The sequence below is a fragment of the Chrysemys picta genome, chromosome 15 (assembly GCF_011386835.1).
Source record: "Chrysemys picta bellii isolate R12L10 chromosome 15, ASM1138683v2, whole genome shotgun sequence".
Taxonomy (NCBI): Eukaryota; Metazoa; Chordata; order Testudines; family Emydidae; genus Chrysemys; species Chrysemys picta.
The window spans coordinates 6,313,886-6,339,349 of NC_088805.1; the positions used below are offsets into that span (position 1 = coordinate 6,313,886).

At 48.3% G+C, this 25,464-nt stretch overlaps 1 protein-coding gene across 3 annotated transcripts; it reads right to left on the bottom strand.

Moving 5' to 3' along the window:
* Positions 1 to 526: 526 nt before the first annotated feature.
* Positions 527 to 24,727, bottom strand: LRRC74B (leucine rich repeat containing 74B). Of its 3 annotated transcripts, XM_042843206.2 has the most exons (12): positions 24,536 to 24,726; positions 22,327 to 22,486; positions 21,075 to 21,110; positions 20,117 to 20,259; positions 18,104 to 18,236; positions 16,846 to 17,052; positions 13,406 to 13,515; positions 10,380 to 10,495; positions 8,749 to 8,827; positions 7,398 to 7,493; positions 4,508 to 4,624; positions 527 to 1,244 (listed from the first exon to the last, which is right to left on the bottom strand). In XM_042843206.2, exons 1-12 carry the CDS (start codon positions 24,656 to 24,658, stop codon positions 1,224 to 1,226), a joined length of 1,341 nt encoding a protein of 446 aa, XP_042699140.2. In that variant the 5' UTR covers positions 24,659 to 24,726; the 3' UTR covers positions 527 to 1,223. The 3 variants fall into 3 exon arrangements, with proteins under 3 accessions (XP_042699140.2, XP_065424339.1, XP_065424338.1); XM_065568267.1 differs by lacking the exon at positions 4,508 to 4,624 and having other exon boundaries at positions 24,536 to 24,727; XM_065568266.1 differs by lacking the exon at positions 21,075 to 21,110 and having other exon boundaries at positions 24,536 to 24,724.
* Between the last annotated feature and the right edge of the window lie 737 nt (positions 24,728 to 25,464).

A 25,464-nucleotide genomic window follows, 5' to 3' on the forward strand; every position in this document is an offset into this window, starting at 1 on the left:
AGCTGGGGATGAGGGGTTTGGAGTGTGGGAGGGGGTTCAGGGCTGGGGTAGGGGGTTGGGGTGCAGGAGGGGGCACGGGCTCCAGGAGGGGGCTCAGGGCTGGGGTGCAGGAGCGGGTTCAGGGTGTGGGCTCCAGCGCTTACCTCAGGCGGCTCCTGGTTGGTGGCACAGCAGGGCTAAGGCAGGCTTCCTGCCTGCCCTGGCTCTGCCTTGCTCCCGGCGAATAGGAGCTGTGGAGCCGGCACTGGGGGCAGCATGTGGAGCTATCTTGATCGCCCCTGCACCCAGGGGCCACAGGGACATGCCGGCTGCTTCCGGGAGCTGTCAGGAGCCAGGGCAGGCAGGGAGCCTGCCTTAGCCCCGCTGCGCCGCCAACCAGACTTTTAACGGCCCGGTCAGCAGTGCTGACCGGAGCTGCCAGGGTCCCTTTTTGACTGGGCATGCCGATTGAAAACCAGACACCAGGCAACCCTATTGCTAATTCACACTCATCTGATGGAATAGAAATAGACCAGATAGACAAAAGTGAGTTTAAATGACAGTAAATATTTATTAGATATAAAAATCTGAAACCGTTCTCACAATTACAGGACAAATTTCATTTAGCTACACATAATTTTATCAAGCAGTTATATCGCTTATTTAAAAATATCATTATTTGCTGAAAAGTGATAGTAAACAAAATCTCAGAGAATCTCAGGGTTGGAAGGGACCTCAGGAGGTCATCTAGTCCCACCCCCTGCTCAAAGCAGGACCAATCCCCAGACAGGTTTTTACCCCAATTCCCTAAATGGCCCCCTCAAGGATTGAACTCACAACCTTGGGTTTAGCAGGCCAATGCTCAAACTACTGAGCTATCCTCCCCATGGCACAGATGATACAACCAGATTTCCCCACAACACTGAACAAGACAAGCACATTCATTCTGTACCAATAGTGAAGCTTCAACAAAATACAGAATATCAGGAACCTGTTTTACCAGGACAATGGTAGGGGCAGTCTCATACTTTGGCACATTCAACAAGGTGCCTCTTGGAGAAAATTTCATTGTTTGGGGACAGGGGAGGGGCAATTTATAGATGGTAACTGCCCCCACCATTCAATGTAAGATAGATCAAATGAAGGAATAATCAAAGGGTCACATATTTTGGGGTGTCCAAGGCTCATCCAGTTCCAGTCACAAATACAAGGAAGACCTTTGATTCCACTGAGCACATGTAGTGTTACGAAAATTCCTGGGAAACCTACAGAACAGAAAAAGACCATTTATTCACACTCAGCCCAAACTTTGTTAAGGTGAAGTTAAGGTTGCTATTGTACAGCTGGGCTCGCCATGACCCCAATTTTTGCGGGATTGTTAGAAAAATTGGACAATGAATCAATGGTTCTACACAAAGCACCATATGGGTCCATAGAACTTTATGCTGATGTGAAGCTGTGATGGGCACAGAGAAATGGTCAGGGAGGGGTAAGGTACTGTTACCTTCCCAGTTGCTATTGTTATCAAACTGAGGGAAGAGTTAAGGTTGTGTGCCTGTACTGTTTGATGATTTCCAGGCATTTTGATACCTCCTGGTGCTACAATTTTAATACAGCCAAATGCAAGGTGCAATGGATCTAGGAACCAAAAACATAGCTCACAATTACAGGATGGGGACTGTATCCTGAAAAGCAGAGACTCAGAAAAGGACTTCAGGAATCATGGCAGAAACTAACTGAACACGAGCTCCCAGTGTGATGTGATGGCTAAGAGTGAAGGCACTCCTTGGATGTATAAACCGGAGAATATTGAATAGGAGAAAGGAGGTTACTGGTGAGACTACTACTGGATACTGTATCCAGTTCTGGGGTCCACACTTTAAAAATGATGTTGATAAATTTGGGAGAGTTCAGAAAAGAGTTGCAAGAATGATCTGAGATTTGGAAAACCTACCTTATAGCGAGAGACTAAATAAGCTCTATTTAGTTTATTCAAAGAAAGGTTAAGGCTGGGTCTACACTACCCGCCTGAATCGGCGGGTAGAAATCGATCTCTCGGGGATCGAATTATCGCGTCTCGTCGGGACACGACAATCGATCCCCGAATCGTCGCTCTTACTCCACCAGCGGAGGTGGGAGTAAGCGCCGTCGATGGGGAACCGTGGAGGTCGATTTTGCCGCCGTCCTCACAGCGGGGTAAGTCGGCTCCGATAGGTCGAATTTGCGTATCTTAAATCGACCCCCCTGTAGTGAAGACCTGCCCTAAGAGGTGATGATCACAGCCTACAAGGACCTACAGAGGGAGAAGAATTCTGATAGCAGAGCTCTTTTATCTCAGAGAAAAAGGAAGAATGAGAGCCAAAGACGGATCTGAAGCTGGATAAATACAGACTGGAAATAATCTACTTACCTAGGTATTTATATATCCCCCCCCCCGACAGCGTCTGAGCACCTCACACGCATTAATGAAGTTCATCTTCAGAAGCCCCTACCCTCCTGTGAGGGTATCCCATCCCTTTTTCAGAGATGGGGAACCGAGGCACAGTGTAGAGTAAGGACTGGTTTACATGGGAAAGTTAAACTCTTGCCATAAGCAAGTGTAACGAGGTTAGTTAAGCTGGTGCAAAAAGGTTTTGTGGACACTTATTTTGGTATAAATCAGATTTATTTTGGTTCATCTTAAATCAATTAGGGGCAGGTTTAACCTAAGCGAAACCTAAACCAAAACAAGTGTGTCCACACAGGGATTTGCACCAATGTAGTTAATTTGGTTTAAAAACCAGTTTAAGTTAAATTGGTGGAACTTTCTCATGTAGACCAGGCCTAAGTGATTTCCTCAACGTCACACAAGAAATCTCTTCCTCAGCTGGAAACTGAAGCCGGGTCTCCTGAGTCCCAGTCTAGTGCCCTGCTCACTATGCTATCGGTTGGGTCTTTTGTTCTTTACAAAACAAATAAAATATGAAGAATCTGCACAAACACAGTTGAGTCCCAAATAACCATGTTTATTGAATATACACAAACATTCCAGGTCTAGCTACCTATACTGCTTCTCTGGTTAGAAGCTGCCGGAAACCAAAACACAGAACACTGAGTACACTAGAGGGCCCACAAACTATTTAAAGGGATACTGTCCTATTCCATACACTACACCAGTCTTTTTCTCCAAATAAGGTGTGAGGGCTATTAGCTACTGGGACAACTTACCTAGGGTGTGGTGGATTCTCAAAGCCTTAAGATTGGAGGCTCTTTCTAAGGGCTGGTCTACACTACGGGGGGTGTCGATGTAAGATACGCAACTTCAGCTACGGGAATAGCGTAGCTGAAGTCGACATATCTTATTTCGACTTCCCTCCCGTCCTCACGGTGCGGGATCAATGGCCACGGCTCCCCCGTCGACTCCGCTTCCGCTTCTCGCACTGGTGGAGTTCTGGAGTCGATGGGAGCGCATTTGGGGATCGATATATTGCGTCTAGACGAGACTCGATACATCGATCCCCGATACAGCGATTGCTACCCGCCGATCTGGCGGGTAGTCTGGACATACTCTAGAAGATCTGCTCTTGCTCGAGCAGAAGATATGAGCTGAATGCAAGAATCATGGAGTAAAATACTAGGGCCTGGGTTATGCAGGAGGTCAGACTAGATTATCACAATGGTTCCTATTGGCTTAACAATCTATGAAAAGTAGTTGCCTGTGGCTCCCTGAATTGGGGTCTGGCTCTATGGTAGTCACGGCCCCAGCATAGATTAATGCAGTCTTCAGGCTGCCCTAGTCTATGGCAGCAGGCTGTGGCCCCAAGCAGAAGGTGTAGCTGGGCACTGAGTATTCCAGTCAAGCCCCCTCCCTGCCCTGACAAAGGCCCTGTGCAGAAGGCTGAAGGAGAAAGGTAGTGTAGGAGCTAATTATGCTGGTTCTGTACCCACTGGGGACTGTCCTGCACCAGAAGAACGCCCTGCTGGTGAGATCCAGCACCAGGTCACAGCAGCGAATCTAGTCCAACTAATGTAAAGCTACAGCAAGGAGCAGCTTTTAACAACGACATCACTGAGTGAATGGCAAATGTTTCCATGGGAGGCACTTGTAGCACTGCTGCTAGAAATGCTCATGTCAAGGCTTGGAGACGGTCAGTGATATTAGGAGTTTGCCACAGTGCAGGGGCGTAGACTAAGAGTATGTCTACACAGGCAGCCTGGGGAAGAGACTCCCAGACTTGGGTTTGTGGGGCTCCACCTAGTGCTCTAAAAATAGCGGCGCAGACAGCACTTTGATGTTGCGGCTCAGGAGGGAGGGAGAGAGGGCTTCAGAGCCGGAGCTCCCAGCCAAGTCGCAACCTCAAAGTGCTGTTTACACAGCTATTTTTAGAGCACTAGCGTGAGCCCTGCACACCCAAGTCTGTCTCCCCAGGCTGGGAGTGTCTCTTCCGCAGGCTGTGTAGACACACCCAAAGTGACCTTGAAGAGGTTCCTTTTAGGCCAAGGGATTTTATGAATCACCCTCCACACTGAACCAAGATTGGATCTCAACCTTTGGCTGGTCTTTTTTGTGCAGTGTTGCATTTCCACCATGTCTGATCTGAAGATTTGGGAAAAGCATTTTCACAGCATCACACAGGTCTGCAAAGTCTTTGTTCACAGGGATCTCCTAGAGGGAGAAAGTATCACAGATCAGTGTTCAGTACGATTTACCTTCTCTCAAAAGGTAACAAAGGTACGCAATGCATCACAACATGTTCTTGCTCTCAGGCATCCATGCAACTAATGCAACCTCTGACAAAGTTCCTTCAGCTCAATAATCTGAGCCATCGACCAGTTCACCAGCAAGTGGCAATACCACAGCTCTGGTGGATATAAAATAAAACATGAAACCAACTAGCTCCAACTGTCCGGAGAAGAACTGGAAACACAAAGAAGACGAGGAAAAGGGTCAAGAGCAGCTGACAAGTCAAAAAGGGAGGACATGAGATTCCAAGCAAGCAACTCACAACTCCGTTGAGGGCCGTGTCTCTAGAATGATCAGAGCACAAAGTGGCTGAAATGCATAAAACATGGCATAAGGGTGAGGTAGAAAATGCAATACGCAGCCTGTCCGCAGAGTTCACACAAAGCCTGAGGAGGGAGTCAGGAAAGAGGAATAGCATTTGAAAGGGTGTACTGGGACAGGCAGGATAGTCAGGTCTCTCTTTGGCTGAAGAATACATTTCGTCTGTTCTCAGCCAGTCAGAATGCAACAGGTCACTAAATAACAGGGAGCAACTGTTGCTCTATTATTAATAATTAAGAGAGCATTATAACCTGTGTTTTTCCTTTATAAATTAAAAATAAGCCATCAACAAAAACATTTGAAAAAAGGCAGTTTTACAATATCCGCGACAGCATTCACCAGGTGAAGGGGTCTGTCACTTTTTGGCAAAACTTAAACATTAAATAGAAGGAGACCCTCTGTTAAAACCAGATGGTGGTTTATGATGTAACTACACAAGTCAGACAGCTAAGTTATGGGTACCACAATCACAATAGGTCTAACTACAAACATTTGGTCTTTGTTCAATGTGTTATTATGCCATGCTGCATAGATGCAATGCGGTAGAACTATGCTATTTGCAGAAACAATCATTCTGAATGTTCTGACTTTGGGGCCTTCATAATCCACCCTCCTTTTTCAGTAACACATACCTTTGGGATTTCATTTCCCTGTATTTTTACAGGCAAAAATAGAGAAAGATAGAAAGGTGCCACAGTGTCTGTTTCAAATCTGTGTCTGACTTGTTAGTAAATATTAACTTATTATTTTTGTATGGTAAATTGTAATTTTTATATACTAAAAGTCTTTATTTTATGTATCTATGTATTTATTGCCCTATATATAATTGAAAATAAAAAGTTCTTTGCCCTTCAATTGAACCTAATGGGTGAAAGGAAAATGAACTCAATAACAGAGTGCATGTAATCTTTTAACCCTACTTTTTACCCAGACTTTACTAATATAGTCCAGGTATCCAGGGAAGAGACCTTTCAACCTAATGAACACTGTCTACAAAAATATATGAGAAACAAAACCGAGTGGGTTCTGTAATGGACAAAATAATGATGCATTGAAAGAGGTTTTTAACTCATTAAGAACTGTTGGTGTCATAGCTGTTAGTAATAATGATTGGATAAGAGATTCCTTTTTACTCTTCAATCAGGTAAATTGAGGATCATAAAAGAAATTCCATCAGCAATTAGGAAAACAGAACATATAGTAAAATTAATTGTGGGAAAGTACTTTTCCCTCCCAAAAAGGAGTTTTGTCTCACACCCAATAAAAGGAAAGAGGGTTGGAAAGTTAGTTTGGGAATGAACACTGTCAGCATTCCACCAGGTATAGAGGAAGGGACCAAACCACCTTCACTTCACCACCTTCCTTCTGTATTAATCTTTGATTAAATAATTCCATTTGAGTCTGCTATCTGACAATATCAAATCATTATTAAATTCACACATGGAACAGACAGTGCACACTCCCAGTCTAGACAGCACATTCAGATCAACACCCCGCCTTGCAGATGGCCTCGGAAGGCACCCAGCAGCTCTGGTAGCCCACAGTGCCAATGGACTCTTTTAGCCTTAGGTCACTGTATGAATGCATCCCAGGTCACTTGTGACTAGAAGTTGTTACTGAATGGTCAAAACTGGCATGGACCAGCTGCCAAACCTTAGGAGAGAGGCTCTGGATGGAATGGACCACAGACTGAAGTCCCATCTCAACTAGTTACAGGGGTGAGGCACATGGACGGGGTACTGTGAGGAAGCTTGCACCAACACTGCCCATGCCATATCCGTGGGCAAAGGCCTGCCTTTCTCAGAGCTGTCAGTTTGGCACTTTTCACCAGTGGGAGAATGTATTCTCAGTTTAAGTTCTTTGAGCCTCAACATCCTCCAGGATTATGAGCGGAGGGCCACTTAGTTTTAACGAAAATGGGACACAAATCTTTATAAAACTATTTGGTTCTTCACAGACCAGGTGCGACAGATTTTTCCAGAGGTTTCAGGATGTGCAGTAGCTCAAATTCCCTCCAGCTTCTGCTGTTTTAGTAGAACAAGGCCAAGTATAGTGTGTAAAGGGCAATGCCTATGCACCTTAACTGGACATCCATATCCTAGAGCTGGACACTCAAAATTGGCATGTAGGCACATGAATCAGGCATTTATGCACCTACGTGCCACTGTGAACATCCAAGGGTGATGTTTGGACATGTATTTAGGTGCCCATGGTTTCAAGTTGGGGGCCCACCCAGATATGGTCCTTTCGCTCACAGTGGCCTGCAATGATAGCGCTGCAGTAATTCACGTGGATAGCACTGTGTTATTTACAGTTCAGACCAGTCTCATTTGGAAGGGAAACTTGCCCCTGCCCCCCGCTGTTTAACACTTACGGAGAAGTCCAGGATTTCTACCACGGCCCCGGAATTTGCTTGTATAGATTTGAGAATCCCAAAGCAGCCTTCACTCTGCATGGGATTTCTGGCCATCTAAAGGCAGACACAGGAAACAACAATAGGAACAATACAGTTTGCATGTTCTTTTCATTAATGCGCCTTTCTTTGATATCTGGAACTCACACCTCAAACTGCAGCTGTCTTACAGAGCAAAACTGTCCCTTTCAAGTGTCTTCAGGCACATGCCATGGGCATGGAACAAAAGCAGGAACTCACAGTGAGAAGAATGGATGGTGATGACTATTTGAAAATCTCATGTCCACAAGAACCAAACTTATTAAAAAAAGGTAGCTTTTTGGGATCATCAGGATGTGCCTAGGCCTCACTAAAGCAACCACATAACCTTGTTCTGGTCCTCTTGTCCTCCCTCAGCATCCACAACTCCACTCTCTCCTCCCCGTCCCATCTTTCAATGGGGGTTCCCACAAGGCTCCAGCCTTGCCTTTCTTCCTTTTCTCCCTTTACACACCATCACTAGCTGACTTTACCTATGTGTGTCTTAGGTTCAAGGATGTGTAACTGACCTCGACTGTGTGTTTTACACCAGCACAAGATTCTTTGCCCAGCGGAAGCTGGATGCAGCAATGTGGAAAAAGGGGTAAGCTGTCAGGGAGCGGGTTATGGAGCCGTAATTCTCTGCTTGACCCTGGAGGCCACTCTACCATAGGATAGCTGCCAGTGGTCCCCAAAGGGCAACACACCAGCTGGGAATATCTAAAATGCAGTACACCTGGTCATACCCACTCTCCACCACTCCATGACCTTCTTCACCTGAGCGTCAGGAGCTCCCTCTGTGCTGTCTGGGGAATGGAAAGGAAGAAGAACAGAGCAGAGTGTCTTCTCCACTGTGCTGAGCTGAGGGACAGGTCAGACACCCAATGGCCATTAACCACGTCTCCCTCCAGCTCCCAGATATGTGCAGCAAATGTGGTTACCATGTAAGGAGTTGACAGCAGAGGCCAGGAAGATCACCCTCCATATTGGAAGGCGAGGTGCTAGACAGCAGGGCAGAACAGGGAGCAGCAGGCTGCAGGCTCTGGTTCACGTAGGGGGAGGGGTATAAAATACTTGAATTCAAAAGACTGTTGAATACAAGCACTCCTTGTCTACATGAGACCATCTGCACGCCACATTTCACAGGCGCGGCCGGAGACTGACGCTAAAGGCTCCCCTGCTGTTGCTGCAGAATGGCTCATGCAGAATCTGATTCAATGAGCCCTCATGCCAGTGACAGTTTAAATATCTACTTTATTGCCGTTTCCAATGTCTGCTTAAAAAAGCTACTCACATTAAGGCTCTTCAGAGTCCGGTTTTCTTTCAGGCCTACTGCAAAGCGCAGAGCTCCTTCCAGTGAAATGCGGTTATTGCTTAGAACAACAGAGAAAAGGTAGACTTCTTACATTTTTCATTCCGTGTTCCCCCCCACTAGGGCCACACTGTCATGGAGACATTCACTACAATGTGGGCAACAGGAGGACAACATGCTTTACAAACTCATGTAAAGATACAGGGAACCACTTCTCCCACCACTGACATGTGGACGCATCTGGAGGGGCATTAATAGCAGCAGGTTAACAGCTCTCTACACACAATTTGAAGGAGAGGAAGTGACAAAGAATCCCATCTCCAGTTGAAGTTGCAGGGAGGAGACGTATCTGTGTCAATGTACCTACTCTCACGGAAAGTGCTGTGAGGTCTTTCGTGACCCTGAACGCTCACGGCCTCGGTTTTAAATCTCATCTGGAGAACAAGCTCCGGCAGCCCAGCATTCCGCAGCTACACCACTTCCTGAAGTGCACAAGTTTTCCCTGAAGGTCTCCCATCCAAATACTGACTCGGACTGGCCCTGCTTAGTTCATGTCTATTTCCGAGCATTTGCTTTTACTGTTAGTGTGACAATTAAAACCTCAGTGTTTGTTCCCTGAAATGTTAGTTTCGTAAGTATATCCAGGTAGCCCCTGGCATAGCTGCAGCCACTGCCTGCTCTTCCAGAGCCTAGGTCCCACTGGCACCTAATGCACTGGGATGGGAGGGTCATTGCCAGCTCGCCTGTGGGATTTTACACTGCAGGGAGTACTTGGCACTACCTCCTCGCTCACCGCCTGTCTCATGACCATTTCTGGTTATGTTCATGGTCTCCATAACGGCATCTCTCTGAAAATTACCCCGTCTCGTGGCTCTCCCACTAACTTCACCAGCCTCTGTTGTTTTCTTGACTCTCCCTTGGCTGAACCAATCAGCCTCCTCTTTGAATCGGTTCCTAGCATAACATGTCCACTGTACGCCTGATCAAATCGACAGTACGTCTCACACCTAACTATCCTTAGTATATAGGCCAGTCCCAGGCCTCCAAGTACATAGGCCAGTGCTTTGAAGAACAAAGGAACTTGTCCAGCTCTCATTGTGAGCACAAACATGAGATTTCTCTCTCATGCTGCACAAGGTGCCCTCTAAGCTCCGAAGTCCCATTTCGCTTTTCTTCTCATTTCCAGAGGTGCTAGTAACCCTGGATCCTTATCACTAGATTTCGTTCCATCCATCCTCCCCAGCCAGATGGAATCAATTTATTTCCTTCCCAATTTAAGATTGTAACGATGTCACCTTGACCCCAGTAAGCCTCCTCACTCCTTTACGCCATTGCTTTTTCTGGGGCCACCAGGCTGACTACAGAGCTGGGGACCTGGCAGCCAGGACTGAGGGCAGGGCAGTAAATAACAGATGCCAACAGATCTTACCCAGCTAGAAATTTCATGGCCAAACTCCCATTACATGGCATTCCTTTTGTCATCTTAGCGCCAGCAAGACCGTCCCTCTTTACACATAAAACTGAGATCAATGGCTGCTCAGGGTTTCAGCACCAGGGGGTGCTCTCACTTTCAAGTGTGGGACGTATTACATCATGACCTGAGCCTGACTCACCTAATGTTGAGCTCCTCCAGCACATTGTTGACTTTAAGGGCCTCCCCCAGGGCAGCTGCGCCATTGTTACTGAAGCCATTGTAGGAAAGGTCCAGAACTCTGAGGAATACGTTTGCCTATGGAACAAGCCAGAATTACTGTAAAAAACCTCACCGTAGCTTGGGACAGAAACAGCTATCTGCATCGCCCTAGCAGAATGACCTTCCATGACCCATGCTTCCAAAACACAATTAAAAATAAACGCAGAGGGAAAGTGAGCGAGAGGAAGAGAATGAGCAAAGGACATTTCATACCAACAACTAGTGGTGGGTGAATCTCAGAAAAATTCCTTCTCCATATATGACCCTCCTAAAGTGCCAGGCTTCCCTCTTCCTTCAACCCCTCTCCTCTCCCTTGGAAGATCCCACCTGTAGCCAGGGTGACCAGACAGCAACTGTGAAAAATCGGGACGGGGGTGGGGGGTAATAGGAGTGTATATAAGAAAAAGACCCCAAAATCGGGACTGTCCCTATAAAATCGGGACATCTGGTCACCCTACCTGTAGCTCACAGGTCTGGCAGCTTCTTGACTTAACCGCAGCTGCGGTTTGATCTGAATATCACATGCAAGTAGTTTGTGAGTCTCACGGAGAACAGCACAAAGGATTAGCACCTGCTAGAGCCCAGAGGCTGGGCCCAGAAAGACTCTCACAAGTGGGGGAGTTGTGCAGCGAGAACACCTATTGGCCGAGGGCGAGCTAGTGGCTAATTAGCACGTTTCGTTGAAGGAGTTACTGGATGGTTCACAGGACGATGGGATTCACACCATTGGCGCCATGCTCAGCGCAGTCCCCAGCACCTGGTCAAACTCCTTGTAAAAGGGGCAGGATGACAGCGAAGGAAGGAGCAGTAAAGGGTAAGAGTGCTGAGTGAACAGTCTGGGATGGGATAGCGTCAGTGAGCTCAGGCTGGATACCTCCAGTATTGCTAACCTGTAGGGTGACCAGATAGCAAGTGTAAAAAATTGGGGTGGGGGAGTAATCGGTACCCATATAAGAAAAAGCCCCCAAAATCAGGACTGTCCCTACAAAATCGGGACATCTGGTCACCCTACTAACCCGGACAGTTCAAGTCATGAGACACACACAAAAATATCATGCAATCAGCCCCAAAAATCACAAAGTCGGGAAGGATTTTTAAGATGCTTTTCTGGTGGTGTGGGGCAGTTCCTTCAGGAATATCAAAAGCCTCATCTCTGTGCAGGGCAACTGCTTCCTGAACTAGATAATGGCAGCCCTCATCGGAAAGGAAAGGGGTGTTGATGTTGAGTGGGCAGCTTGAGTTAAATAGGTATTAACAAAAATAAAAACAGAAAAACCCCACAGATTTTAAACAATCTGACTAGAAATCTCTTCCTCTTTCAACTGTTTAGGTCTCAATCTCTTGGGATGTCATAAGCTCACTGGTCACTCCACCTCAAATTCTTCCAGCAAAACAAAATCAAAATCGGAGCTTTCCAATGTAAACATCTGCCTATATTTACAAATACACACACAAAAACCAGGCAGAATATCTTCATCAGAATGAAACAAACAAAAAAAACACACACACAAAAAAAAGGAAGTGAACAATTGTGTCTACTCTGCAACTCATTTTTCTCTTGTTGGATCCCCTTCCTCATCAATCTTGCAAGATGCATCATATAAAATGGTAGAAAAAAAATAGTACAATGTACCGTATTAGATAAATAATCTGATAATAAAAAACAGCATGATAAAGCACATGCACAACTGGACAGAAGTAAAGTTGCACACACAGCCTCAACTTTGGCATTTCCTGGCCTACTAATGTACTCACCAATTTTATGGATGGAATTTTCTAAGGTGACTTTTTTTTTGCTTTTTAAGAAACAAATTCCAATCTGAAATTTAATCTTGAACTATTAATTTAATCTGGAATGGATTTCAATCATCTGATTTTAAAAAAATCATTAAGTCAGGCTCAGGCTTTATAAAACTAACTTGAAAATGTATGCTATTTATAAATTTTAATTTTAATTTGCAAGGAATTAAATTATGAATGCTTTTTTAAAAAATGCAACTTCTAGTAGGAGATTTTACTTGAATTTTATAAAACTGCTATAGACAAAAATCAAAATATTGAAAATTAAGGCCCTGATCCTGGAAACCAGATCAGAATAGAACGTTATCAACATTCTACCCATTCACTGGGGCCACTTGTGGTCTTAACGTTAAGCATATGTGTAAGTGTTTTCAGTAACGGGTTAAAATTGTGTCTGAGTAGCGTGAAGTCTGTCTCACTTCAAAACAAAATGATTCAATGTTAACAATGTAAAATTATTGAGACTTATTCAACACATTAATAAAGTTACTAACTTGAGTACACGCAGCCCTACATTTTCAAAACCAGGAGCCTAAAGTTAAATTCCTAAACTCAAATTTAAGTCCCCTTGAGTGGGATTTTCAAAAGCACCTAAATGACTTAGGAGCTTCAAACGGCATACCCTGAGGGAGCAGCACTGCCTTGAAATGTTTCAGCTTTCTTGGCTTGTGGAAATGCAGTATGTCAGCAGGTGGGCTGATTGCGAATATAGCCCAGGCAGTTGGCTCATCAAGCTGTGTGAGTTTGTGCTGGTCTCACAGAAAGGATGTTAATAAGGCCCTGGATTGGTCTTTTTCAGCTTCAATAAACATTTTAAGTGTGAAACGTCACAATGAGAGGGGAGGGGGAAACTCTGTACAATCCGAAATTCTACTAACAGTTGGAAATGATATAAAACATTCATTTCAGCAATTGAAGACTATAAAATGGGAAGAAAGTAACGAACTTCAAACTGCAAATGGAAATAAAAATCAAGATTTAATTTTTTTTAATCGTGATTTTTATCTCCCTGATTTCAAGGCCTATACACTTCCAGATTTCATAGTGTTTTATGTTCAGGTCACGATGGCAGTGTTTACCCACCCAGATGAAGTTTAACATGAGTATTACAGGGTGCAAAGACAGGAGATAACACAGACTTCCTACCTCGAAGCCTCTGGCTAAGGCAGCTGCTCCTTGGCTACGGAAGTAGTTCCAGCTGATATTAAGCTCCGTTAGCCCAGTGTTTTCTGCTATGGCCATTCCAAGAAGCTCACCTTATGAAACAGATTAAGAAAATTTTGAAAGACCCAGGAAAGGATCAGGTGGTGCAACTGGGCAGGAAGCTCAGATTAGCGGAGGAAACTTTTTGGGTGAGAAATTAAAACAGAAGATTTTTCTCTTTTATGCATCTTGTGGCTCAAGCACAGAGCAGGGGCTGCAGGAAGAGCCAGAAAACAGGCCCCACATAGTCAGAGACCACTGAGTGCACATAAAAGGTGGTACAAAGACAAATCCCCATAATGCAAAACAGAGCCCAACAGGGCCGTAACCAGAGCAGGGCCATTCTTGTGGGCTGGCTGAAGTCCAGGACCAGTAGTACCTGCACCACACAAAATAGTTCCACTCTGCTCCTCAACCCTGTGCTCCCTGGTGCCACTCTCAAGCGAGACTACAACCGTTGAGAGGTTTCCTCTGTGCAGAAGGCTCAGTGGGATTGAAACAGATAAGGAGGGGAGGAGGTTTCTGGGAGGAAGAAGACGACATCAGAATCAACTGGGGGGATAAAGCAACAGACCAGGAGGGAAAAAGAGGAAGAGAGTGCAGAATGGCTCGCAGAGAGGATGGGAAAGGGACACAGCATCAGCCTGCAGGAAAATAGGGTTACCTTATTTAAAAATTAAAAAAAGAGGACACTCAACGGGGCCCTGACCCCACCCCCGCCCCAACTCCGCCCCTTCCCCTACCACCCCTGCTCCAACTCCGCCCCTTCCCCGCCCCAACTCCGCCCCTTCCCTGCCCCAACTCCGCCCCCTTTCCTGAGCGCCCGCATTCCCCCTTCTCCCTCCCAGCCATGAAACAGCTGCCCGAGCGCTACCGGCTTCGGGCAGCCCCCATGCCTCCGGACCCTGCGCCCCCGTAGCGGAAGTGCCCAGCCGGCGGTGCAGGGTCCGGAGGTATGGGGGCTGCCCGAAGCCAGCAGCGCTCGGGCAGCTCGGCTCTTACAGAGCCGAGGAGTCAGGGAGCACAACAGCCACCGGAGCCCGCTCGAAGGTAAGCCAGGGATGCTGGAAGCTGGGAGTATTTTCCCCGGACATGTTCGGTTCTTTGGCAATTCCCCCCGGACGGGGGTTTGATTACCAAAAAGCCGGACATGTCCGGGACGAAACAGACGTATGGTAACTCTACAGGAAAACCAAAGGAGAAGCAGAGCTCACCACTGAGAAATCAGTAGAGACAGAGCCAGTAACAAACGGGTGACCCTGAAAGAAGGAGGAAGGGAGGAAGATAGGTAGGATTGGAAGGAAGGAATCAAAGTAAGGAGAAAAAAAAATCCAAAACCTTCTCCAGTCCTAGAAAGACGCTCTTGCCCCTCAGGGCTCTAAGAGAGGGGAGGGGATTCCCACAGATTTCAGTGGGGGGCTATGGGTGGCAAAGGATTTGAAAGTCAATGGACATTCTTCCCTTGCCCATTAAATTCTATTCAAATGTCTTGCCCTTAATCTCAAGCCCTACATCACACTGCCCAGTCTACATCCCAGACCTGGTCTCCTTTTGTATTCCTTTTGCACCCTTTCCACAAATACCACCAGCTGTAATACTCCTCACTTTCCCTCCACAACTTCTCCTTGCCTTCTTCCAGGCTGCCCCTTTGTCTGAACATCCTTCCAAAACCGAGTCTCCAAGCCCTCTCATCTCCACAGTCAAATCCCATCTAACACCCACTTCTGCACCATCCCCCACAAAAACACACATTGAAAAAACAGAGTTACTGCACAGGGTGAGTAACCGTCTCGTCTTCGAGTAGCATCCCTATAGGTGCTCCACTCTAGATGATTATTGAGCAGTTCCGTCTACGGAAGGAGGGGGCTTTGGAGTCGAGTCTAAGATTGAAGCTAGAACAGTGGAGCCAAATATGGCATCAGAAGCGGAGGCATGAATGACTGCATAGTGTTCAGCCAATGTATGAATGGATGTCCAAGTCACGGCTCTACATATTTCTGCAATGGGAATGATCTTAAGAAAGGCTACTGAAGTAGAGAAGGATCTCGTGGAGTGAGTTAATACTCTAGAGAGAGGTCAAAGGTCATGAGACAGATAGAAGTAGGTAATGCAGCCACATATCCATGCTTAAGATGGCATCATGGTTCATCTCTCCGTCCTGCTTAGCCAACACTTTCCCCTCTCAGAAATGAACTCTCTCTGGTTCCCTCTACCTCTTCCACTCCCACTCACGTCTTCCATTTTCCCTGTCTTGATCTATCCCGCCTTTCATCCTGCTTCTCTCTTCAGCGCAACCATCTCTTTTACAGCCCCCCCTTCTGCCTTCCACAACCTGACTGATCTGGGTGGGGGGCCTGTGGTGAGAGGTAATAATAGGTTCAACCCAGGCAGTTTTGACCACCATGGAGGGTCAGGGAAGACAGGATAGTCACTCCCATCCCTTGACATCCCCTCCTCCCCTTTCCAGAACTAAAAATGAAGACACATTAAAGGGCAGGAAAGATGAATCAGTATTTGCCCAATGCCTGCAGTCCCAGACAGATCACCTCATTTCATTCCTTATTTCATCAGAAGCAGCGGCCTTTTTATTCTATTTGCTTTTCTTTTCTCTGCTCTGCGTCCTTATTTCTTCCTCTTCTTCTATCTCTAAACAGACTCTGTTCTCCTTCCCCTGGGTTTTCTGTTCTTCCCAATTTTCTCTGCTCTTCTCTTCTCCCAGTTCTTCACTCTGTTCTCAGCGAAAGGCCACCTGGGAGAAGTTATTTGAAAGGAGGGATTTGAATGATGGGAGGAAGGCCATTCAGCGCAGGAGAAGAGGGAGGGAATCCCAGCATAAAGAGAAAACTTAAGAGTTGGACAGAGAAAAGATGGTTAAGTCTGGAGAGAGTAGGAGACAATGACAGCAGAGATGGAGGCAGGTGGAGCTTTTTCAGGCCTTTGAAGGTGAATAGCAAGAAACATGAACTTAGTGCAGAAACTGAGATGATGCCAAGTGAAGGAATTCAAAGAAGAGAGTGACATGCTCTGAGTGGCAGGAGGAGGAGATATTTTTGGCTGATCCATTCTCTGTGGGGGACATAATGAAACATGGAAGATCTCAAAAGGTGGCAGACAAGAGATGACCAAGGTGTAGAAAGATTAATGGTGGATAGAGAGAAAAGGATGGATTTTTAGAGGAAGAGGTGAATGTTTAATGAGCAAGGATTCCAGAGGTTATGAGCCTGGGTGGTAAGGAGGACGGTGGAGCTTTAGGTGGTTACAAAAGTGGGAGGAAGCCAGGAGGTTTTGGGAGAAGAGAGAAATTTGGTTTTCACCACTTGGAGTGTGAATTTGCAGCAGGATAACACTATACAACGTGTGGGTCTACAAAGACACTGCTTTACCTGATGTGTCAGCGAGCATGTTGTGACTCAGATCCAGAGATTCCATTTTATTGTTAGCCGGGAGGGCATCGGCTAGGTACTTAGCTGCATGGTCATTAAACTCATTTCCTGAAAGTTTAAGGGTAACAACTGTCGTATTCTCCAGAAGCATAGCAGAAAGGGCCTCGGCTCCTTTAACTCCAAGTCTGTTGTCAGATAAATCAACATCTGGGGGAGGGGGGAAAAAAAACAAGAACAAAATCACCATTTAGCTAAAGGGGAGAGGTCAGAAAAACCTCCAGCTGCCTGCTGCAATGGAAAACTCTTACGGCAGTATTGCCAATCCTCAACGTTCAAAAATGATGAAATTTTTAATTTTTTAAGAAAAGAGGAAATAGTGGCTTTTGCTCTGACTTGTGAGCTTTTAACTCCCCCTGCCCACCTCCAGTGTGTGTGTGCGTGTGTGTCAATTACCCTGTTGTCAGCTCTCCCAAATGTAGAGTGAATAAGGCAATTTTGACCCAGCTGATGGAGCTCTGACTATACCCCATGGAGATCAGGGCCCCATTGTGCCTGGTGGTCCACAAACACATAGGGAAAGACGGTTCCTGCCCCCCAAGCTCTTACAGGCTAGTGCAAAGCTCGTTGGTGAATTTGGGCTATGGCAGCTAGAGCCGGGACCCACCACACTCATCTCATCTAGGGGCTTTCCACCAGCCAATAGATGGGAAGAACCTTCTAACCTCTGCTGAGCTGGGCAGGATTCACACTGCTGCCCCACAAAGGAAAGACTGTGTAGATCAGTGTTTCTCAAACTGGGATCGCCGCTTGTGCAGGGAAAGCCCCTGGCAGGCCGGGCCAACTTGTTTCCCTGCCCCGTCCACAGGTCCGGCTGATCACGGCTCCCACTGGCCGCGGTTCGCTGCTCCGGGCCAATGGGGGCTGCGGGAAGCGGCGCGGGCTGAGGGACTTACTGGCCGCTGCTTCCAGCAGCTCCCATTGGCCTGCAGCGGCAAACCGCGGCCACTGGGAGCCATGAATTCATGAAAGTAAAAACTATGAATACACACAGGGAGAGCTGAATAAGAAGGCACTATTTTAAGTAGTCACTTTTCAAAGTAGGGCCCAATTCTGTAGCCCTCTCTCATGTGAGCAGTGACACTGAAGTCAATGGGATCAGCCAAATATGCAAACAAGAACTTCCTCCTCTCATAAAACCTTATTGCCACACTCTGATACATGCCTTACAACAGAATTACCTTTGAATTAAGACACAAACCTGAAATGTAACAGTTTTCTTTTAACATTTCTGCAACTGCAGCTGCCCCGTCTCCATTCAGCCAATTATCACTCAGGTTTAACTTTACGATGGAGGTGTTAGTCATCAAGGCAAGAGATAAAGCTTTGGCACCCTGGAACATATGACAGCATAATGGGTCACTCACAGGTCTATTCGGTACAATGAGCAACAACTTCAACGGATGCAGGATCTAACCCACTGTCTCTTAAGGAAAGTAGTAAAAGCCCCCTTGTGTGAGTGATTTTAAACTAGACTGGAAAAAGCAATGCAGAATATAGTTAGAGTTCAAAGGATGCAATCTGAGTTGGTAAGTGTCATTAATTATTTCTCCATCCACCTAGAAATAATAAAAAAAGTTTACCACCAATATGCATAATGTAGAGAGAGGGAATGTTAAACATGTCAGATTTGTTCAACTCGTGGACACCTGGTGCCTTCACTCATTGTCAGTTCTATCCAGCGATCAGTAACTAATACTAGGATAAGTACCACTTAGGGTTTTATTTCTATTATTACTCCTAGGATCTAGAGCGGGGTGGCCAACCTGAGCCTGAGGAGGAGCCAGAATTTACCAATGTACATTGCCGAAGAGACACAGTAATATGTCAGCAGCTCCCCCCCCACCAGCTCCCCCCTCCAGCCCCCAGTGCCTCCCCCTTCCCCCCATGCCTCCCACCTGCCATGATCAGCTGTTTGCATGCGCAGGAGGCTCTGCGGGGTAGGGGAGAGGAGGGAGGGCACAGCACGTTTGGGGGAAGGGGCAGGGGCTTTGGGTGAAGGAGTGGAGTGGGGGCAGGGCCTGGGGCAGAGCCGGGGTTGAGCAGCGAGCACTCCCCGGCACATTGGGAAGTTGGCACCTGTAGCTCCAGTCCCGGAGTCGGTGCCTAGACAAGGAGCCGCCTATTAACGTCTGAAGAGCCACACGTGGCTCCGGAGCCACGGGTTGGCCACCCCTGATCTAGAGCCATTAAGTTTGGAATAAATGTCTTAACTTGATAAAAATATTTTAAATTTGGAAGTAAATGGACGGACATTATCCATGAAATTAAATAAAAAAAATCTACACTCTCGAACCTTAAATACAGTGTAAGGAATAAGAGGATGAAGGGATCTAATAGGTCTACTCCAGTTCTGATTTCCCTAATTCTACCATGTTTATTACCATCACAGGGGAGTATTAAGGCTTGTTGCATTTTACGGCATGAGTCATGCATATGAGCCAAAAGTTGGTGCAAAGTAAGTTATGTAAAACCAGAAGCAACTACAAGCCCATTGTGGATAGGACTGTGACACTAACCTACATATAGAACTTCTTTAAAAAGTTTTTGAATGTTGTTTAAACGTATGAATTTTAACCATATAACATATAGCAACACATGCATATTATATAAACAAAAAAACTTTGTACATCCAGGGAGGATAAAAATTTTATCACAAAGCCCTGGACATTCTTGTGGGGTGAGGTGGGGAGAAATCTAATCCACCGTCCCACCGAAAGGACAGCAGGTGCTGTGAAGATGACAAAGCTGGCAAATTCCCCTTAAACTGTGCTAAATTTCACGTGGCATCTCATTTTGCTTAAATACGTTTATACTGTTTCACTGCACTCCCTCTCCCGCTTAGCTGAAAGCCCATTTCCCCTACTCGCCATTCTTTATAAAGCAACAACTGCTGAAATTCTTAAATGTATTATTCCTCCTTAGGTTTAAATTAAGTCCCCTTGTTCTGGCCTGTCCAATAACTTTCAATAGATCATCAAGTTTTATTTTGTTCATACCCAAACATGATATATTTAATGCTGGTCTACACATAATATACACCACAAAACCAAGAAAGTGAAAAGCTAATATTAGTTTAATTAGTACATTATTCCCCCACCCAGAGACACACCCCTAGCCACTGGCACAACCACCATATAAATTCAGAGCACACATTGCAGCCTTAATTGTGCCAAAGCGAAAAGTGATGTATTCTATTTTCTGTAACTGTTACCTGTGGGCCAAGCCCATGGTGCTTCATAATCAGTTCAGTGTCCTTCATGTGACGCAGGAAATAGGATATAGGTACCACTCCGTATAGTTGGCAGGCTGCTATATATCTGGTCTTTCCAGTTGGGTCAAAAGGTTCCTTGGTTTCTACATTAGAAACAGCACAACGAACATAGAGAAAACAAGCTGTACAAACAAAAAAAGGCACTTCCAAATTAACAATTTTACCAAAAAATGGAAATTAAAGAATTTATATTTCTTTGCAGCACCCAGGGCCGGCTCCAGGATTTTTGTCGCGCAATTGCGATGGACGGCACTTCGGTGGCAGCTCCACCACGCCGCTTTCTTCTTCGGTGGCAGGTCCTTCCCTCTGAGGGCCGAAGAGCCCGACGTGCCGCCCCTTCAACTTGGCCGCCCCTAGCACCTGCTTGCCGAGCTGGTGCCTGGAGCCGGCCCTGGCAGCACCTTCCCCAGAGCCTCCACGCACTCAAAGTTAACAGAGCAGAGTGAGGCAAGACTCAGGAAAGTAGAGTTGTCCACACGTACTTGATCCTGCTCGTTGTTATGTAGGCATCCTGATACAGTTTTTAATGACATGATCACACACAATTACTTACATGATCCCTGCTCATTAGAGGCTTGATCCAAAAAAAAAAAAAAAAAAAAATGACTGACGTCAATGGGAGTCTTGCCATTGATTTCAAATTGGTTTTGGATCAAGCCCTCAGTCCACAAGCTGCATTCCTGCTCAGTGAGCTCTCCGAGGGATACGGATAAAAGCAATGTACCAGAAATTATATAAAGAAAGTTGTAAAAATTTAAGCAATATTTAAGGTAAATGTTTAATTTAAATTTTAAATGAGATTACAAGCAAGTGTTCTGTGTGCAGACCTCCTCTTCACTTTTATTTCAGTAAGTTATATTTAACTAAAGATTAAAGCCCTCTCTCATTCTGGACTCACCATATAACTCACACAATGAATGAGGTGGCCTTAGATCTGCAAAAATAATAATAATGTATAATGGGTAATTAAGAACTTTAACATAATGAACAAGGGAGCATATGTACTTTACTATCACTTTTCCATCTCCCAACTTTTTAGTCAGGGAATGAGATCACAAACTGTTTGCATAGAGTTTCCTAGGGGCAGGGCGGTCCCTAGCCATTTGGGTGCCCTACGCAGCCCCCCCGTGGGGGGGTTGTGTGGGGCCCCAGCCACCCGCAGGGTATGGGAGGCAGGAGCTGTGGTGGGGCACTTTTGGGGGCCCAGTGGATTAGTGGGGGGCCGGGAGCAGCCCTCTCCTCTTCCCTCGCCCCGGCCCCAGCTGTGTCGCTTGGGGGAGGTGGCTTGGGAGAAGGGATCTCCCCCCCCTCAGGCCCTCACCGGCAGAAGTGGAGCAGCCCGGCCCCAGCCTGCTCCAGTCCGCCAGCTTCCAGTCGCCGGTGAGGGTGGGGGGACCTTTCCCCAACCCTCCCCCAGCGATACAGCTGGGGCCAGGGCAAGGGAAGCAGAGCAGGCTGGGGCCATATCGCTCCGCTTCCCGCCACAAGAGAGTGCGGGGGCATCCTTTCCCCAACCTCCCTGCACTCACCGGCAGCGGGAAGCAGAGCGCCATGGCTGGGAGCTGGCGGAGTAGAGAGGGCTAGGGCCACGTTGCTCCGCTTCCCGCCACTGCCAGTGAGTGCGGGGTCGCTGGGGGAAGAGGTGGAATGGGGGCCGGCCAGGGGCAGAGCAGGGGGAAGGGTAAGAGGCAGGGCAGAGGGAGTTGTCCAGGGCCCCGCACCCACCCTAGGGACATCCCTGCCCCTTGCAATGGATGCAGTCCGCGGGGGGAGGGATAGGGCAGGTCGCCGGGGCTGGTGCTGCCACGTATGCAGCATGCAGCTGCCTAGGGCACCATGAAATTTGGGGCAATTTGGTGCCCCAAATTTCATGGTGCCCTATGCAACTCCAAATGTTGCGTATGCCTAAGGACGGCCCTGCCTAGGGATGTTGTTTATTTTTGGTTTTGCTTTGTTTTGTAAAGAGAAAGAAAAGAGAATTAAGAGTACATTCACTCTTCACCTAGAGAAGATCAGGGAAAATTGTATGTTCACAGCCAGTTTTGATACTGTTCTACAGATACAGGACAAATTGTGCCAGATCCAACCTGTGTTGTGCTGGAAGAGATTCCTACCACTGGGCAAATCAGGGCCGTTGGGATGTTTTGTACCTTCTATTTCAAGGTCAGTATCCCACTCTTCCTCCCTCTCGCTATCTTCATCACTCTTCTCCTCACTCTCATTCCCCTCCGAATCATCCGGTGTGTTTGTTCCGTAACTAGCATCTCTTTCCTGGTGCACAGAGTGCTCACAAACAGACGTGGGGACAGTCTTAAAAAACATAAGAAAGTTACACAGAAATTCTTTTCAGTGAATGTAAAGATCTTCCTCTTGGTAAGTAACTGCTCAGGAGTGTGAGAGGGAGAGAAACAGAGCTACTTTGTAACTTCTGTTATTAGTGAGCCAACTCTTATTAACATTACAGTAAAAAATCCAATGAGTGATTCACAGGCACCCTGTGGATCTGGAAGGAGCTGGACTAGTAGTCTGAAACTGAAGATACCTAAACAACAGCCCTGAGCTGGAGGGACCACTTCTAGCGATGAGGGGCTGTGTCATGCTCGGCCAGTGCTTGCACTTTCAGTTGAAACTGCCAAAGAGTATGACAACAACAGCACCTGTCCTCTAGACCTGGACAGTCTCCACCACACAATGCATTTCAGACACCTCCCGTGTGTTTTGGGCATCTCGTACTACATCTGAACTGATGACTTAGATGGGAAAGACAACTGGAATCACAATGTTTGGGTCTAAATCCTTTGCACTTGCAGCATCTCTCATCCAATGATCTCTAAGCACTTCAGAAACATTAGTTTGGCTAATCTCACACTCCAGTAAGATTAACTCTTATGCCTCTTCATCAATTTGGCTACCACCTCTCAGAAAAATCGATTAACTACATCAACAGAAAAATCCTTTCCAGCAATGTAGGATGCATCAATGCTGCTGCAGCACTTGTAGTGTGTACATAACAAACTGCAAGGCTGTCTTCACAACTAGAACAGCTGGAGATTCACTTTGAAAAAAGACAGCTCGGATTTTGGAGAGTAGCTGAGATCTACCCATGCCAGCTAGCCCTTTAGACTCCCACTGCACACTGGGAACTTTGCCCTAGGGTCTGTGTGGTGAGGCCCTGTGGCTCCCCGCCACCCCAGAAGGGGAAGAGCCCATCTGGAGGCCGGAGTGGGCGGAGCTAGGGAGTTCTGAGCCCGCCCCTCAGAGGGTCAGGCGGCGACCCGGAAGTATAAAGTCAGGCCCTCAGAGCCCAGTCTGGCCCCAGCAGCTGGAGAGACCAGATGTCTCCAGCCTAGCTCAGGGCTGGGAAACCTCTGTGGACCAGAGTGACCCCGAGGAGCTGCTGGGCCTGCTACCCCGAGGAGCTCCTGGACTTGTCAAACGATCCCTGGCCAGATGAACTCATGGTCCAGGATCCCCCCAAGGCCGATGCCAGCACCCAGGTAGGCCCAGAGGGGGAGTGTGGAAGTAGCCCGGGGGCAGCTGACCCCAGTTTGGCTGCTGCACTGCCAGAGCTGATGTCAGTGTGGTGCATCCAGGATCCCCACTGACTAAGCAGCGGGTCTTCTGACGCTTCTAGGGCCCCGGGCTGGGACGCAGTGGAGTGGGAGGGCCTGCGTCCCCCCTGCCACCCAACCTGTGGGTGGCAGTCTCCCCCTCTCCCAGGCCTGTCAAGGCTCAGACCTATTCCTGTGGTTCAGCCCTGCCTGAGGGCCTGAGCTCTGCCTCAGCGTTTGTTGCCCTTCCCTGACCTAGGGCCTGGGCTAAATACTTTGTTTACTGTTGCTCAACCCTGACTAAGGGTCTGAGCCCTGACCTAACGCTGGTGCCCGCCCTGAACCGGGGTCGGGCTTCCTGTATCTTTCAGACTGCAAGGGCTGCCGGGCGAGACCCGACACCCAGACAATTCACTCAAGCGCCAGCAGGCAGTGAGTCGGGGTGGCTCCCCGCCACCCCGGAGCGGGTCGAGCCCCGGCCATCTCCTGTACAGTCTGGACCATAGACCAAGGGGAATTCTCTGAAAACACCATCCTGCTTCAGAGCCGGGCAGGGGGGAAGGGAAGGGACCCCGTCGGGACAGGCAGGTCACTGCTGGGCAAACCAGCAGCCTCTACCCCCTTCTGATTTCCGAGGTGAAACGCCCCCCCCCTTCTCCTGCCACCCCCTGGTGTCCCGGGCAGGGCCGGGGGCCCAGGCTGCCTGCAGACTCGGGCACACGCGCCAGGCTCCCTCGCAAGCAGCGGGGCTGGGGCACAAGGGCGGGGCCGCTGCGCCCCGCTCGGTCCCTCCCGCCCCCGGCCTCACCGCGCCGCAGGAGGCGGCGGAACGCGCGCTGCAGCGGCTGAGCTCCGCCCGGGGCCGGCTGGGCGGCGGGACCCCAACAGCCCCCGCGGCCGCCGGGCCCAGCTCGCTCCGCAGCGGCAGCATCGGGCAGCGCAAAGCCGGCCGCCGCACCCGCCAGGCAGGCGGGTCACGAGCCACGCCTATGGCCACGACGACCAATGAGAAGGGGGAACGCGGCGCACGTGCTCTAATGGAACCAATCGGCGATCAGGGGCCGTCTAAAGGGGCAGGGCGGCCGCTCCCGGCTTGTTGTGCTGCTGCCATGGCAATGCTCGGCGCGGCCCCGGGAGGGGCGGGGCCTGGTGCCGCCGCGCCTCCCTGTGCCCCGCCCCTCACCCCCGCTGTGCCCCAGTATCCCAGCCCCGCCCCCGCCGCGCCTCCCTGTGCCCCGCCCCTCACCCCCGCTGTGCCCCAGTATCCCAGCCCCGCCCCCGCCGCGCCTCCCTGGGCCCCGCCCCCAGCCCCGCTGTGCCCCAGTATCCCAGCCCCGCCCCCGCCGCGCCTCCCTGTGCCCCGTCCCCAGCCCCGCTGTGCCCCGCCTCTCACCCCTGCTGTGCCCCCAGTATCCCGCCCCCAACCCTGCTGTGCCCCAGTATCCCAACCCCGCCCCTTCTGTGCCCCCAGTATTGTGCCCTGCTGTGCCCCCAGTGTCCCAGCTCCACCCTGGCCACGCCTCCCTGCCTGGCTAGGCCCTGCCCCAACCCCTGCTGTGACCTCTGTATCCCTTATCTGCTACCCTCCGACCTGGTGCACGGCTGTGCTCGGTCCCTACCACGGCTGGTATAGGGCACCAACTCTTGGCGATATAACTGTCACTCGGGGGTACGGAAAATCCACACCCCTGAGCCATGTAGTTATACTGACCTACCCCTGGTGCAGAGAGTGCTGTG

Excerpts from the sequence above, each read along its gene's own strand:
- LRRC74B (XM_042843206.2), bottom strand. The coding sequence starts at position 24,658 with ATGCTGCCGCTGCGGAGCGAGCTGGGCCCGGCGGCCGCGGGGGCTGTT. Across the intron at positions 20,260-21,074 it reads TTCATTGTGTGAGTTATATG|AAACCAAGGAACCTTTTGAC; the intron begins GTGAGTCCAGAA and ends TTTCTAATGTAG. Across the intron at positions 17,053-18,103 it reads AGAAAACTGTTACATTTCAG|ATGTTGATTTATCTGACAAC; the intron begins GTTTGTGTCTTA and ends CCCCTCCCCCAG.